The following is a 15,972-nucleotide window of genomic DNA, read 5'->3' as shown; positions in this document are numbered from 1 at the left end:
AGCAGGAGTTTCTCTCTTAGCTCTGGGGGGTATTCCAAGTATGTAGTTTACTGACAAACCTGCAAGTTAACTTAGAGTAAGTGGTAAACCTCCTAATAGAAGAGCTGCATGGATTCATTCTCCAAACAAAACAGTGCCATAGGACTCTTGTTGTAGAAGGTTTACCACTTACTCAATAAGTTGAAATAATCAGAGGAATGAAATGCTCCCCTGGAGAAGGACAGTTAGTCAAAGAGTTGAGGGTGGCTAAGATCAAAGGATTTTGAACTAGATGTACCGCATAGTGGTACAATACATGACCGCTGCTCAGTTCTGCACATCCTCCCTGCCTCTCCAAGAAAATAAATCACGCTTGTCAATTTGTCTCCATCTCCTACTCCAACCCCTACTCTTGCAACTTTTGTGTATGCTTGTATGTGCTTGCCTCTTTATTTATTGTTACCTACGTGTGGACCTCCCTTATGTTCTCATGCTTTGAGCCAAGCATTTGTAACAGTGTGTATGTGTGCATGTGTGTGCGCGTCTGTGTGTGCGTCTGTGTTTATATGTGTGTGTGTGTGTGTGTGACATTCCTACCTCGTAGCTCCTCTCCTAATCATACACCACGATACGCTAGTGGTGGTCATAATAAATGTGCACCGATGTCAGAATGTCGCTGCTGAGTGACGTGGGATTTGAATAGTAATAGTATTTAGCCATACCAAATACATTTTTCCAATCTTGCTTAAGCATATCTCTGTGACCTCTTCTGGTGTCATGTAGTGTGTGTGTGTGTGTGTGTGTGTGAGAGGGTATGTATGACTTGGAAGATGTGGAAGTAAGACCTCTCACCTGTGTGTGTGTGTGTGTGTGTGTGTGTGTGTGTGTGTGTGTGTGTGTGTGTGTACACTTGTGTATCCAGGTCGAGTAGAAGAAGCATGATGAAGAAGCAGACCGCCCACAACTGTGCAAAAGGCATCATGGCCACAGCCTGGAGGTACACAATGAAGGCCAGACCAGGACCAGAGATGCAGGAGAAGTCTATGTGGGATATGGGGTATTTTTTAAATTCTATCATTAATAGCACAATGTACCTTAACCATGTTTTTGTACCTGATTCTGCTGCCTTATGTGGTGGGACATCTTTGATGAATAACACCTTTTTTTGGACTATACTTGCATTCTGGCTGAATTATTGACATTTGTTGCATCACCACGGTAGAACTTCTTGGTGAAAAAAATCCATGCAATGTAATTTCACCAACCAAATGTATTTCTTTGAAATGAAAAGGCTTGCTATAGATTAAGTTGTTGTGTCATTATTTGGCATATGAGTACCAGAGGCAACATAGAGAACATCAGGGACTGTTAATTCAGACTGGTATGACAGCCAGGTGTGAAAACACCACAGGGGCACCTGAGGGTCCAAAAGGTTCTGGATAAAGGTAGTAGACGACCCCCCCTTCAGAGCTCCAGGTAGTGTGAACCCTCGAATGAGCTGAACCAGCAGCATTTACATTACATTACTTAATTTAGCTGCCACTTTTTATCCAAATCGACTTACGTATTATATTACAAGGGCCATTGTCTCCGGAGCATAGGGTTGTTCACTTCCTCAACCCCAAATGAGGCCCCAAATGACACTTCAACCCCCCCCCCTTCCAAAAAAAACCCCGACTGTTTTATATTATTCAAATGGTATTAATCACAAAGTAGTCAAGAAGCTTGATGCTAGCTAAATATTTTCTGTTTGCAATTAAAAGTGAATTATGAACCTGGTGTCCCCCTATCTGAGTTGAATGTGTTTCAATTGCCATATCATGAGCTTCATGTAAATGCTTAGTTTAAGGGAAACGGATTATTGAAGACTTCAAGACTCACCAATTCCATTACACAAAGGCAAAGACCACTATTCATATTCTATCACAGTCCAAATTACAGTGCGTGCAGCCTAGGTCAAAGTGCCCTCTCACATTTTATAAATCAGTCAGTCAGTAGTGGGAACCGGATAACTCTGCAATCTCCTCTAGCTTTGTTTTTGTTGTCCTCATGATTTCCTTTCGAAAGTTTCTTATATTAAAAAGGTTAAATCAATTATCAACAATGACAAGCCAGGCCCCAGCTGTGGCGCAACTGGCTGGGGCACCTGCACCGTACGCCGGCAACCCGGGTTCGATTCCGGCCCCGCGGTCCTTTCCGGATCCCACCCCGACTCTCTCTCCCACTCACTTCCTGTCATTCTCCACTGTCCTATCAAATTAAAGGCATAAAAAGCCCAAAAAAAACATATATAAAAAAAAAAACAATGACAAGCCAGTTGGAACCTGCCACCCTTTCTCCCTCATTCGCGTTCAGACGCGTTCCCGAATAGCATACCGTTCAAGTTAGATCTGCTGCATAATGGAGACTGAGAGAGGACCCAAAAAAGTATTATTCTTATGTAAGATGCTGTTGCTGTATTTTTACATTGTAAATATGATGTTCTCTAAGAAGGGTGAAAAGCAGTTTGAGATTTGTGTGGTGGTAGTGGCGACACTGAACACTGTAGGTGCGTTTACAGTAGACTATATTGGCCATTGACAACTTTACCAGGGCGATGAGGCTGTGATTGAAATTCGGGACTGAAGCTGTCCCTGACCAGACAAATCAAAATCACCCAAAATACGGGATGTCCCAGACAATTCGGGACGGTTGGCAATCTTACCGGAGCAACTCGTGCTAAGATTAAATGCCTTGCTCAAGGTCACAACGGTGGAAGCTGGGAATTGAACCCACAACTTTTCTGGGTACTACATACGAGCCCAGCTCCTTAACCACTACACTACCACCGCCCCATCACTTAATGGAACGTGGCAGTGAAGTAGACCACCTGGAGACACAGCACAGAAACACCAGCAGGACAAATTACACAACCCAACTCAGTCCTGATGAGTCAACTCTATATTTGACTCTGTGATTGAGGTCATGAGATGACATTGCTGGATCACACTTAGAGAAGAGACAGCCATAATGGAAGTGTGAGAGAGATCCAGATGGCATTCACAGGCACGTGTTGCCATGTGTGGGTGTTCCTGGATGTCTGCTAGAGGCAGAGCAGCTATGGAAAGATTCAGAGAATATTAGTAGTCAGAGGCCAAACCAGCTCACTATTCATGTCAGTGATTACCGCACCTTTCCAGTAGACTTCACTCCACAGAAACACAGAAGTAGCAGGTGATCCACACAGCAATGACCCAGGAGGATCTCCCACCTTACCTTACACCATCTCCGACAGAGAGTGCCAGGACACTACGCCTGAAGAGAATGGGCATCCCTTTTCAATTACCTGTAGAATACTTTTACTTTTGAAATACTAAATGTGAATATGAAGGATAGCCCTAAAGACATAGTTGGCATGCTTAATGTGTAAATTTACTCCCAAAATTCTGTAGCAGAGCAGGTAGAGTTGATTTGTGCGGTCTAGTTGTAGATTTTGTTTTGTGTGTACACGTCTTCACATGTAGCAGATTTATTATCATGGAGTACTATTAAGACTGTTTTGAATATAGATCACTATACAGATGACAACATTCCATATCTGATAGGATAGTCCCTGATGCTATCTTTACCTGTGTTCTAGTTGTTGTCATAGCTGGCCCAGGCAATATTATGGCAAAATGTCAATATTTGAATTGAAAATTATTCATGCAAACAGCTTTACAAGTCAAGTTTTCCGGTTAGTGAACATACACAGTATGGCATTACTGCAGCAGGGAGAATTTAAAGTGTCATGTCACTCTTAAGTAGATACCGTCAAGTAAAGTGTTAGGCTACCAAAGATTCTTTTTCAAAAGATATCATGAACCGAAACATTTTAACTTCAGCCAGACAACATATTTTATTGTAAAAACGTTTCACACATCCAGTACTTCAGTGCTTTGCCTGGCTTGCCATGGCAACACAATCCTTCCCCTCTGTGAGACTCTGAAGCTCTGACTTCTGCTTCCGGGTCAAGGGAAGGTCATGAGTAGGAGAACACATGTGAACCAAGCGCTGCAAAGACACCGGTCAGTCGAAAAGAGAAATGTTATACTTCATTCACTCTTATTATTAGTCCATAAGAACCACATGAAGCGTTAGATTTTTACTGACATCAACCTGTGCTGGCATTGTGTCATTGTACTTACTGTGTAATACACAATTAATTAATACTTGTAAAAGAACAAAATTGATATATTTGAAGATCTTGTGGATCTTGAAAAGCTTTGCTATTAAGTATTAGAGGCAGCAGTACTTTTAATTTGCATCATTCGGAATAAGTGCAGTCAATAGCCCCACCTCTCTTAATGTGCCTTTGCCTGTAGTGAGATGAAAGAGAGCAAGCCCTGGTATGAGGATGATGGAGGAGAGGGCCATCATCCAGCCCAGCGCGTACACCCAGCCTGGGTACACATACCAGCGATTGAAGGTGAGCGGCTGGTACTCCACAAGAGAGCAAATAAAGGAGACCTGAGAGAGAAGGAAGAAATCACTGAACCTGGAGAGTTGCCACTGAAAGGAAAACTAATCAACCCACGCTGTAATTATAGTCAAATATGAAAAAGGGTTGTAAAATGTATGATTCACAATTCATCTTTGTATGTTGGTCTAGAGTATCACTGAGGTTGTACAGGTGAACCAAATTTCTAGAAGGGAAAATGTGCCTTTTCTACATATTCCTATAATTAATTCTGACTATATTATAGAGGCTCTGAAGTCCCATAAGGTGTTTTGTTATCTTGTGTGCACAAGCAGGGGCGTAGATTTGCGTGGGGACCGAAGGACGTGTCCACACCAATGTCAAATTACGACTGAAATGTCCACACCAATATTCAGGTTGAAATGGGGGAAAAAGCGCTCACATGCTCTTAGCGCCTGTTCTGGGAAACTCTTGATATGCTCACCAGGGATACAGCAGGGGTCAGATACTTCCAGCACACCTTGAATATGGGGCAGGGCCTTGACCCGGTCATGTCCTGAACAATGTCATACAAATTCTCAGTACCTGAGACACAGATGGTAAAGTACAGAGAATGCCATTGAAAAGGGATCTCAACAACACTTACCTAATAGACAGACATGTCATAATTATGATATAATAAAATTAGATATTGTCAATGTTTTGTCATTTTTGTTGAATGTGTAGAGGACATTGGGATGTCTTCCCCAATGGAATATAATTGGCCGTTGTGGTAGATGCTGGTCTATGACACTCTTGGCTGGTCCTATGAATACGTGGTACTCACCATACAGCCAGCCCATTGCCAGAGACAGGAAGACCGCAAGGAATAGCAGGCAGGTCCCATTACACGCATAGTAATCGAATATCTGGAAGACATACATCCCACCCTTGGGGAAGTGAAAGTGATGATGAGAAGATTTCCGCAGTCTGCTGTGTCCCATCCTCCCTCCTCTTCCACTAGCTGTTTGGATGCGGTGGCGTTGCTCACCTCTGTCACCATGAGAATGCCGACGCTGAAGCAGATGAGGCAGTAGAACACCAAGCAGAGCTCCCGCCGCCCCCCGGACCGCCGCAACACCGTGGGCAGCAGGTCAGTTACCGACGTCATCACCACCTCCATCATGACAAACTGGGATTCAAATAACATGTTCACATGGCACTGGGGCAGGGTGTGTGTGTGTGTGTGTGTGTGTGTGTGTGTGTGTGTGTGTGTGTGTGTGTGTGTGTGTGTGTGTGTGTGTGTGTGTGTGTGTGTGTGTGTGTGTGTGTGTGTGTGTGTGTGTGTGTGTGTGTGTGTGTGTGTGTGTGTGTGTGTGTGTGTGTGTGTGTGTGTGTGTGTGTGTGTGTGTGTGTGTGTGTGTGAGAGAGAGAGAGAGAATGTGTGTGTGTGTCTGGTGTGTGTGTGCGTGTGCGTGTATACACACCTGTGTATCCAGGCCAAGTAAGATGATCATGATGAAGAAGCAGACCGCCCACAGCTGTGGAAAAGGCATCATGGCCACAGCCTGGGGGTACGCAATGAAGGCCAGACCAGGACCTGAGAGATGAAGGGAACACAGACAGCTATATATCTCTTTCTTTAAAACAAGGTGTGAGTTGAATAGACAAGTTTAATTAATGAGATTAAATGAAGTTAAATAGATTAATAATCAAAGTGTGAGTGTGCTAGACCACTATTCACACTGTATACTGTTTAAGGTAAAGTACCTGACTCTGCCACCACTTCTATGGGAACATTCTGTTCATGAGCCATGAATCCCAGCATAGAGAAGACTGCAAATCCAGCCACCATGCTGGTGCAACTGTTCAGTACACATAGCCAGAGGCAGTCCCTATTACACAAACACAGAAAACAGAATTACATTTTTGGACACTTGTACTGGAGCTATTCCAAGAGCTGTCCAACTTTAGTTGTCCAACCAAACCTGTCTAAGCCTTGGTTCACTTCATGGTTAGTAGTTTTGTAGTGCCACAAGACAGTCTTTACCCCAACCACACATGCCACTTCTGCAGAAAATACTGCTCTCCATTTAGCGTACCTCAGTAAGTTATTTCAAAGTGCTTCACTATTCATGTTTTCATTAACACTTTTCTCGCCTTCACAGTTTGGAATGCTTGAACTCACTTGTTGCAGTTGTTGTTGTATGGATTGTAACTCCCAAGAACGGTCAGGGTGCCAACCCCCAGACTAAAGGAGAAGAACACCTGAGAGACAGCCTCCATCCACACCTGTGCAGACAGTAATCACACACTGCTTTAGAGTGAAGGACGGGAGTAGGTCAAAGGTTACTGATCCTCTGGATTCTCCTCATCAGGTCAGACAGGATCGCCACAGGATGAGTTGCATACTGTTATAACTGTGTATGTGACAGAAATCCCTTGAAATTTGAATCAAATGCTGTTCATTAATAGCCTGGGTGAACCCAGATGAACCTACCAGGAATACACTATCATGGTACCTACAACCAACATGCTTTGCATTTTAACCATTTTGGTATACTACTCAGCAAGCCCTTAGGGCCTGCGCTATTGGTCAAGGATACCTGAGGTTCTAACAGTTTTGAGGGATCTGGGTAAAGGTAGTAGACGACCCCCTGCAGAGCTCCAGGTAGCGTGAGCCCTCTGACGAGCAGCACCAGCAGCATTACGTAGGGGAACGTGGCAGTGAAGTAGACCACCTGGAGACACGGGGGCAACAGAGCACAGAAACACCAGCAGGACAAATCAATTCTGACGAGTCAACTCTATATTTGACTCTGTGATTGAGGTCATGAGATGACAGTGCTGGATCACACTTTGATTGGATTGCTGGGGAGGGTGAGAGAGATGGTGATGAGATGAATAACTGAGCCTGTGTGTGTGTGTGTGTGTGTGCGCGTGTGTGTGTGCGTTTTGCATGCATGCGTGTGCATTTGAGAGAGAGGGAGGATGGAGAATGACGAAGTCAGATCGTTTGGCTCCATGATACTGATATAGTATACTGCACCTTCCCGGTAGACTTGACTCCTTTCCAGACACAGAAGTAGCAGATGATCCACATAGCGATGAGACACAGGAGGATTTCCCACCGTACACTGCCCACCTCCTCTATACCAGCTGAGATTGCCAGCACACGACGCCTATGGGAACACAAATCTCAAAGGATGAACATTTGTTTTATGGTTCCTATGTCTTCCCATTAATATGTTTTTCAGACATTACCGCCGGTATCATCTTTCACAGTTAAATGTTTGATTAGAAGTAGCCCTGTTCTGTTATTGACAGTGTTGGAGTTCAACATTTAATAAAATTAGCATCTGTCTTTGCTAACTCACTCCCAGAACTCTACAGCAGCCGATGTCGAGTTACTTTGCTCAGTCCAGTTGAATGTCTTGTTGTTTCCAGTTATATCCACACAGTTTTCTGAGACAGAATAAGAGTGCTACATTACAGTATATAATGCATAAAACCATGCCACCCTAGACATACATTTATAAACATACTCTTAATTCTATTTAAAGGTCAATGTAAATTCATCAAGACACTAACTCCTGTACCTTCAGCCATTTTAAGCAAATAGTGATACCTGATTTTAAGTGTTCAGTGACTTTAAATTTAGGATGCTTTAGGAAGCCATCCATGTACAAGGTTCTGCCAATACATATTTCATACCTCTATTCCAGGTTCTGCCTATTCCATACCTCTGTTACAGGTTCTGCCTATTCCATACCTGTGTTCCAGATTCTGCCTATTCCATACCTGTGTTCCAGGTGTTGTCACAGCTAGCCCATGGTAATGTAGAGCTGAAGGAAAAGCACAGGTACAGCAGTGCCCATGCCAGGATGACAATGTAACACATGGAGCTGTAGACCAGGATCAACTGTCCAGCATAGCCAATACCTAAACAATACAGGGTACAGGACCATCACAAGGTACGGTGGTAAGGGGTTATAAGCAAACATCTTATTCTAATTGACCACGATCTCTCTTAAAGGAACACGCCACCCAATGTCAGTAGTAATATATGTTCTTACCTTAACTTTTACGAGTTCAGTCATACCTCTCCCGTGTCCGTACGTGCACTCAAACGCTCTGGTGCGCGGCTGGACTGTGTTAGCATGTTGCTATGCTAGCGGGCTTTGACGGCAACTAAGCGTAGAAGTAATCAAAAACATCCACGTTTTACCGACTTAAATACAGTTGCACGAGTAGGCCTAGTTGATAGAAATGCTAGGCCACGCAACGTGAAACGTGGCGATTTTCCAAGCGAATAAACCGGAGAACTACAATGTGTGGCGCAATAGCACTTGGGAGTACTTCGACCTAGCGTAGTAGTATTGTTAACACCTAATTGTAGATCCTATCCACCACAGAGTTTAGAATCCATGCTGGATCGACCCTCAGCCTCTCTCTCCCCTCTGAGCGAGAGAGAGGCACACACACTAGAGATGCGCCGATGGGCTATTATTTCAACCATAACTGCATAGCAAAACTTATCATCCATCAGCCATCCATCAACACCAAAGTTTTTTGACCAATTTTCGAAACGGCACCCGCCCACCATCCGCTGGTTGTTTTAATGTAGGCTATATGGGTGATGCAGCGCTGCTGACGTGAGGCTAGAAAGCCCTTGCCTGTTCTAGGAAGACTGATCCAATGCAGCAAATATATTAAAAGGCTAAAGTCGTACATTGGCTATGTTGTAGCCTATCCCCAGAATATCAGCAGCAAACTCAGTCTCTGTCTCGCAAAACAGTCTCCAAATAAAACATCGGCCTGTTGCCTTTTCTGCCAGCTTGTGAAAATATATCATCCAAAATGCTTGATTGCATTGCATTCTCCACATTTTTAGCTACATTTTCATGTACCACATCAGCATTTTTGTTCAGTGAATCTTTTGTAAATTGCTTTACAATTACCGTCGGGCCTATAGGCCTATTGCCTGGCTTGCCTCAGCTTCGGTCACGTCCTTTTACAATTTTATCATTGTAATAAAAAACGCAATTTGCCACATAATTTCAACATGCTCCTGGCCTACTAATTAATGCCTATTGTACTTTATTTTTTGCAAAAAGAAAGAAATCCTTGATAAAATAACAAGTCATTCACATTATAGGCTACTTTACACACTGTTATGTCAGGGTGACTGAAAGCCTGTTCTGAAGACTCCCATTCATTTTGACTGCACGAGCGCTTTCAATTATTTTGAAATCAAAGAGTATGTTTTTGGACAAAATAAGCTTTGTGTATTATGTAGGGCAGTTAGCTGAGTGCATCAGATGTGTTTTGACATGGGTAGGTCAAAAGGTCAATTCGCATAATAGATTTATAGCATTTTTATAAAGTAAAACATTTATATAAAATCAAAGAGTGAGTTTCTGGAAAAAAGAAGTGTTGTGTAGTATGAAGGGCAGTTAGCTGAGTGCATCAGATGTGTTTTGACATGGGTAGGTCAAAAGGTCAATTCGCATAATAGATTTATAGCATTTTTATAAAGTAAAACATTTATATAAAATCAAAGAGTGAGTTTCTGGAAAAAAGAAGTGTTGTGTAGTATGAAGGGCAGTTAGCTGAGTTCACCAGATGTGTTTTGACATGGGTAGGTCAAAAGGGCAAGCCGCATAATAGATTTGAAACATTTAACATTAAAAATTGTATAAAATCAAACAGTAGGTTTTAGGGAAAAAGAAGCTTTGTGTACTAGAAAGGGCAGTAAGGCGAGTTCAGGAGATGTGTTTTAGTATGGGTAAGTCAAAAGGTGAAGCCGCATAATAGATTGAAATCTTTTATCAGCATAAAAAATTCATAAAATCAAAACATGGGTTTTTGGACAAAAGAAGCTTTGTGTAATATAGGCAGGCCTTGTTTAAACACATTAAAGTTGGTTTGACACAAACTCGACCCTCGTAGTCAGTGCTAAATAGATTTTTCGAATGTGTCGAATATCCAACGTCCAATATAAAACCAACTTTACCACGGTCAACTACGACCTGAGTAAACTGGACTCACGCAGTGCACACGCGCACAGTCAGCAGAGGGAGCGTTCTGGATTCCACAGCCAACGGTCGGCAGTGTTACGGTGTGGCTGACTTTTGGGATGGGAGTGTAATGCAGCTTCACCAGTGACTTACTCTGTCCGGTAAGTTTACAGTATGTATTAATGTGTCAAATGTTTACAGTATAGGTTGAACTAACAGCATTTGTGCAAAACTGTACATTCGGTTTCATTAACAGCTGGGGTAATGTTAAGTTCAACTTGCTAAGTGGCCGATATATGCGCTAGCTGCTAACGTTAACAGTTTACAGCTAACTGATAGCAGCTATGCGAGTTAACATTGCCTCAGACCATGCAGAGCAGAAAAAAAATATTCTAGGTATTCAAGCCCTTTGATATTTTTTGTTATCGAAGTTATGAGGAAGTGGTGGCGCCTGGGGTCTAGAACTAGGCTGTAGCAGCTATAAATTTGCCAATAGCAGTTGTCTTCATGAGCTCTTAATGAAGTTTTGTTCTAACGTTAACGTTAGCTAACGTTTCTCATGAGAAACGCTTGCTAGCATGCTAGCAGCTAAGTTGATTCAAAACGTGTAAAGATTAAACTGTGTATGGTTTACGTCGATATTCCTACTGTATTGATAAAACATTGATAATTGGACTCATAACCTTACTGACTGAGAAAGCCATGGTCTTTTATCTAAAATCTTTCGTTGTGATTTAGCAAAAGGACTTAGGTTGCAGTGTGTGGAATTTAAACAAATGTGCCGTTATTGAGGTGCAAAATGGCGTCATATAATTCCAACGTATGATTGACATTTTAAATTCTATTGTGATAAATGTACTAGGCCTGAAGCAATAGAGAAAATTCAGTTGCCAAATCATAATATTTTTAGCTTAACAGTATTAATTAGGTCTCTGGAGAAATAATTTAAATGAACATTTAATGTGATAAACTTAATCAGCTGTTTTAGTTAAACATGGCCAATAGATGCATATTGATAATAATTTTGCCCTCTTTTTCTTTTTGCAGTTGGAAAACTGAAAATGCAGAGCAATGAACTGGACATGTAAGTTGTGCTTGTTTGGATGTGATGTCAGAGGTCAGTTGCTCAAACACTACAGATTGAAACATAGAGGTTACACCAGAATACAGTGAAAACTGGCCAACTCATCACCGGTTCCTCACTCCCCTCCATCAAGGCCATCCAGGGCAAGTGATGCTTGCGTAAGGCGCAGAGCATCATCAAAGACTGTTCTCAGCTCAACCACAGACTGTTCACCCCACTCCCCTCTGGAAGGCGTTACAGGTCTCTCTGCACCCAAACCAGCAGGTTCAGAGGAAGCTTCTTCCCTGCGGCTGTCACCCTACTGAACTCTAGCTCTGCATCCCGGTGACCACCAACCAACTAAGCCCCCGCCCGATGCCTCCTTGCCTGTGCCTGTTGAGGTGTCCACCATGACCATGGAAACCTTGACCGGGGACACCCACCCCCGTGGACAATTGCACTACTCTATCCCACCCATAGTGTTCTATTTATTTACAAATGTACATACTGTAATTACACTTATACATGGCATTTTCTACGGCTCTTCATACTATTCATCCTGCACATACACATATTCTTACTACTCTTATAATGTTACTGTTTCTGCACTACAATGTTACCCCACTGCACATAGCTGTATACTGTACATATATGTCTATATGGTTCATACCGAATATCCATATTTATTCTGCTAATACACTGCACATATTTATACCTAATTTATATTACTCTAAACCACCTTCTGTAAACCAACTGTATACTACTGTTTACACCGCATATTTCTTATCCTGTCTTTGTATATCACATTGCATTTTTCTGCTTTTTTTGCACTTCTAGTTAGACGCAAACTGCATTTTGTTGTCTTTGTACTTGTACTCTGCAAAATGACAATAAAGTTATCTAATCTAATAGTGCCAACTATTTGTGTACATTCTGCAAGTAAACTTAAAGTACCCTTTACAACTCAAAGTAAGGGTAACTCATTTAACAGTAGTAAATACAACTTTGTTTTTAAGTAAGCTTTACTCGAGGGCATGAAGTAAACTTTACTAGTTGGAAGTAAGTAACCAGAACTTTAAAGTCTTAAGTAAGGATAACTTCTTCTAAGTAAGCATTACTTGTAGACATCAAGTAAACATAACTTGGAAGAGAAAAGTTTTGTTTACTTAACTTATTTAAGGCAACGAGTTTCCACCCTTTTTTCAAGTAACCATTACTTATTATTTTTTACAGTGCAATTCATTTTAAAGCAATTTACAAAAGATTCACTGAACAAAAATGCTGATGTGGTACATGAAACTGTAGCTAAAAATGTGGAGAATGCATGGTGGCGTGTTCCTTTAAGGTGATGATGCTTGGTACCCTGGAAATCCAGAGTTCTCGCGAGAGCACAATGCTTGTCTCTGCGAGACACTCTCTCAAAGAGCAAAGATGCACGTTACTTTTACTCCAACATTCCGGGGAACCAGCTAAACTGATGAAGACAGCGCTGCAACGTTGGAGGACAGTACACATTGGCCGTAGTGTTATCCGATTGCGTCGAAGTCCGGAATCATTCAGAGTAAACATGGTCTAGTGTTATCCAATTGCGTGCAGTGAGATTTTTAAATGCATGCTTGTTGCCGCCCCTCGAGTTGGGCCATTACATTGTTCTTTGCCAGACCCTTAATCTTTCTAGATTATCAGGGTCTGGATTTTCCAGGCTAGATGCATGGGGCAACTATTTGAGCAATGTTGCTGAGCAAACACCTGTTCCATGTTTTCGATTGGATGATCATGATAATTGTCCTAGGCCTACTGATAAGTAAAGAAAAAATAAATGAAAAAATATAAATAAATGTTGCCTAATGTAAATAGGAGCGTGCCAGCAACAACAATACACAGGATCAGGTCTTGTGTATCATCAGTTTTAGAGCTGGTAACAGGGTTCTAAATGTCTGTATCTCTGACAACGAGGTGCTTATATATTAATCCCAGCACATTCTTGAACGCCATGAACTCATTTCCAGTATCTAGATGAGCTAGTGTACAGTTTGTGTGTCATCTCTGTTAATGTTTTCCTACCCAGTAGAGCGCTGTTGTGTATTTTTGTTGCCTTTTGACTTCCAGACTACTTGTCTCTATTAAGCTTACCCACGGCCAGTGGACACAACCTATGCCAGGTGGTGATGGCCCCCTCCTGGGTAAACTGGCCCATGACGGTCTCCAGGAGGAAAAGGGGCACCCCGCAGGTGACCACAAACACCAAGTAGGGTACAAGGAAGGCACCTCAAAAAATTAACAATACACGTTACTATTTTAAGTCCAAAAGAGAAATTAAGATTAACAAACAGATGAATGTGAATGATAGATAATGAATATATCTTACTTTCCATTCCATATCCAAAAGAGAGGATCATCTAACATCTAGCTATGTTTGAATGTTGCACACTACAAAAAATAAAATCTAACCAAGTGTTATTATCTTATATTAATATAATATTACTACTACTACTACGACTACTACTACTACTACTACTTCTACTATACTACTACTACTAATAATAATAATAATCTTATATTAAGATCAACAAATCTATTTGGTATCGTTTTTAGTATGAAGAGACTTGTCTTATCAAGACAAATTTACTCAATGCACTGCCAGACAAATTTTCTTGTTTTTAGGACAAATTTGCTTAACACACTGGCAGACAAATTTGCTTGTTTTTAGGATGAGACGTCTTAAAATAAGTCAAATTCTTCTTACAAATTAAATGAAATGATTTTACGAGAAAGCACTAAGTAAGTCTCTTTATATTGAAAACAATACCAACTAGATTTTCTAATTTTGATATAAGATTAATAACTCTTGGTTAGATTTTATGAGATAGGAAGTTTCTGCAGTGCAATATAATATATAAATATAAAATCAATATAAATAAATCAATGTAACGCAATCTTAGTTCTAAACATTTTGCCATATTGGCATTATGAGTTTTTATTTTCACTGATTCATAACTCAGGTTGGACGATAGAAAAAAAATTGGGGCGAAACACCCTTTACTTATGAACTTACCTCCACCATTCTTGTAGCACAGGTAAGGGAACCTCCACACGTTTCCCAGCCCCACCACATTCCCTGCAACAGCCAAGAGGTACTCTGCTTTACCAGCCCAGTGGCCACGCTCCTCCAATCCTCCCTCCTGGGCCATCGCCTTCTGCCAGCAAAGTCGACAATAGGCCCCTTCTCTCTCCTGAACCTCACAAAATTAGGCCTACTTGATAACCTGTAGTCTGGACACTTGGTTCTGACGTTATAATAAGACTGTCTTGTACTGTAATCTATTTTACTTCGAATCACTTTGGCTACAGTAGGTTCTGCCACATGAACATGAACGCATAAATCTTACACGTGCAGTCTATGTCTTTTGTGTATTTTCATCTGACCTCAGCCCATGACTAATGACTAACACATAGAGAACATATTGCAGAGGTGGGTGGGTAACATCTGTTTCCATAACACATATCTAAACTCAAACAACACAACTTGAGCTATTTATTGACCATCTTCCAAAAACAAAAAAGACTTGGCCTCAGATCAATGACTGAACATGCTTTAAGGAACAGTAAACCACCCCTCAACCATCCCTGTGGTTGAGTCCAGCTATCAAAAGACACTTTGAAACACAACAGATGATAAACTAGAAAATGTAATTTCGAGGAAATTCGAGGAAGTGCATGAAAATGCAAAACATTAACATAAAATGCAAAACTTTTATTTGGAAACAGTTGTGGGCAGAGGAAACAGTTGGCGGGAGTCATAGTTATGATAGAATGATATAAATGACTGAACAGTTAAATAGTTGAGTAAATAGTTAAATTATTTAATAGTGAATTATTGTAGTAAGGGCATTTATTTTGAAATAGTTACAAGGATACAAGGAAGTTTATTGTCACATGCATATAGTTACTGGAAGTAAGAAATGCAGTGAAATTATGTCTGGTGTCAGCCTATTTGTGCATTTATGGGGGGGGGGGGTAAAAAGTGCAGTAGAAGAGGGGTTTAGTAGATTAAGTGGCAAGGGCTGCATAAGAAAGGTGGGGGAGGATTGGGATATGGGGGGGGGGGGGGGGGGTTAGGGTTAGGGTTAGATCCTGAAGACAATGTGCTGTGTATGTAGGGAGGAGGGGGGGGGGGTAGTGTGCAGCAAGTATGAGCAAGTAGAGGAGGCTTACTGTAGCAAGCAGTGTGCTGTATGTATATGAGGTGATGACAGTGAGTGTAAGTGTGGGTTTTTTGTGTGTGTGTGTTGGGGATGGGGGTGGGGGGGGGCAGAAAGGCTAGGCAATCAAGGACATGGGTAGATGGAGGAGAAATCAAAAATAATAAATATGAAAGTTCTATGGAGATGTGCAAAAGTTGGAGAAAGTCAGATATGTGTGTGTGTGTGTGTGTGTGTGTGTGTGTGTGTGTGTGTTTTGATGTGTGATGAAATAAGAAAATAAATAAAAGG

At 41.6% G+C, this 15,972-nt stretch overlaps 1 protein-coding gene across 2 annotated transcripts; it reads right to left on the bottom strand.

Moving 5' to 3' along the window:
• Positions 1-3,854: 3,854 nt before the first annotated feature.
• On the bottom strand, positions 3,855-13,691 carry LOC143121869 (sodium- and chloride-dependent GABA transporter 2-like). 2 transcript variants are annotated; one of them, XM_076282517.1, is made up of 13 exons: positions 13,613-13,691; positions 8,198-8,338; positions 7,774-7,861; positions 7,446-7,578; positions 7,003-7,137; positions 6,585-6,688; positions 6,167-6,291; positions 5,884-5,996; positions 5,448-5,588; positions 5,244-5,346; positions 4,902-5,002; positions 4,297-4,467; positions 3,855-4,011 (listed from the first exon to the last, which is right to left on the bottom strand). In XM_076282517.1, exons 1-13 carry the CDS (start codon positions 13,674-13,676, stop codon positions 3,889-3,891), a joined length of 1,542 nt encoding a protein of 513 aa, XP_076138632.1. In that variant the 5' UTR covers positions 13,677-13,691; the 3' UTR covers positions 3,855-3,888. The 2 variants fall into 2 exon arrangements, with proteins under 2 accessions (XP_076138632.1, XP_076138631.1); XM_076282516.1 differs by lacking the exon at positions 13,613-13,691 and adding an exon at positions 8,473-8,544.
• Between the last annotated feature and the right edge of the window lie 2,281 nt (positions 13,692-15,972).

Source organism: Alosa pseudoharengus, unplaced genomic scaffold (assembly GCF_046254945.1).
Source record: "Alosa pseudoharengus isolate Yale_2024_CS ecotype anadromous, Long Island Sound unplaced genomic scaffold, YU_APseudo_1.1 YU_APseudo_1.1_scf_13, whole genome shotgun sequence".
NCBI classification, from domain to species: Eukaryota; Metazoa; Chordata; class Actinopteri; order Clupeiformes; family Clupeidae; genus Alosa; species Alosa pseudoharengus.
The sequence above is the reverse complement of the archived record's forward strand: the minus strand, read 5'-3'. Positions and strand labels throughout refer to the sequence as shown.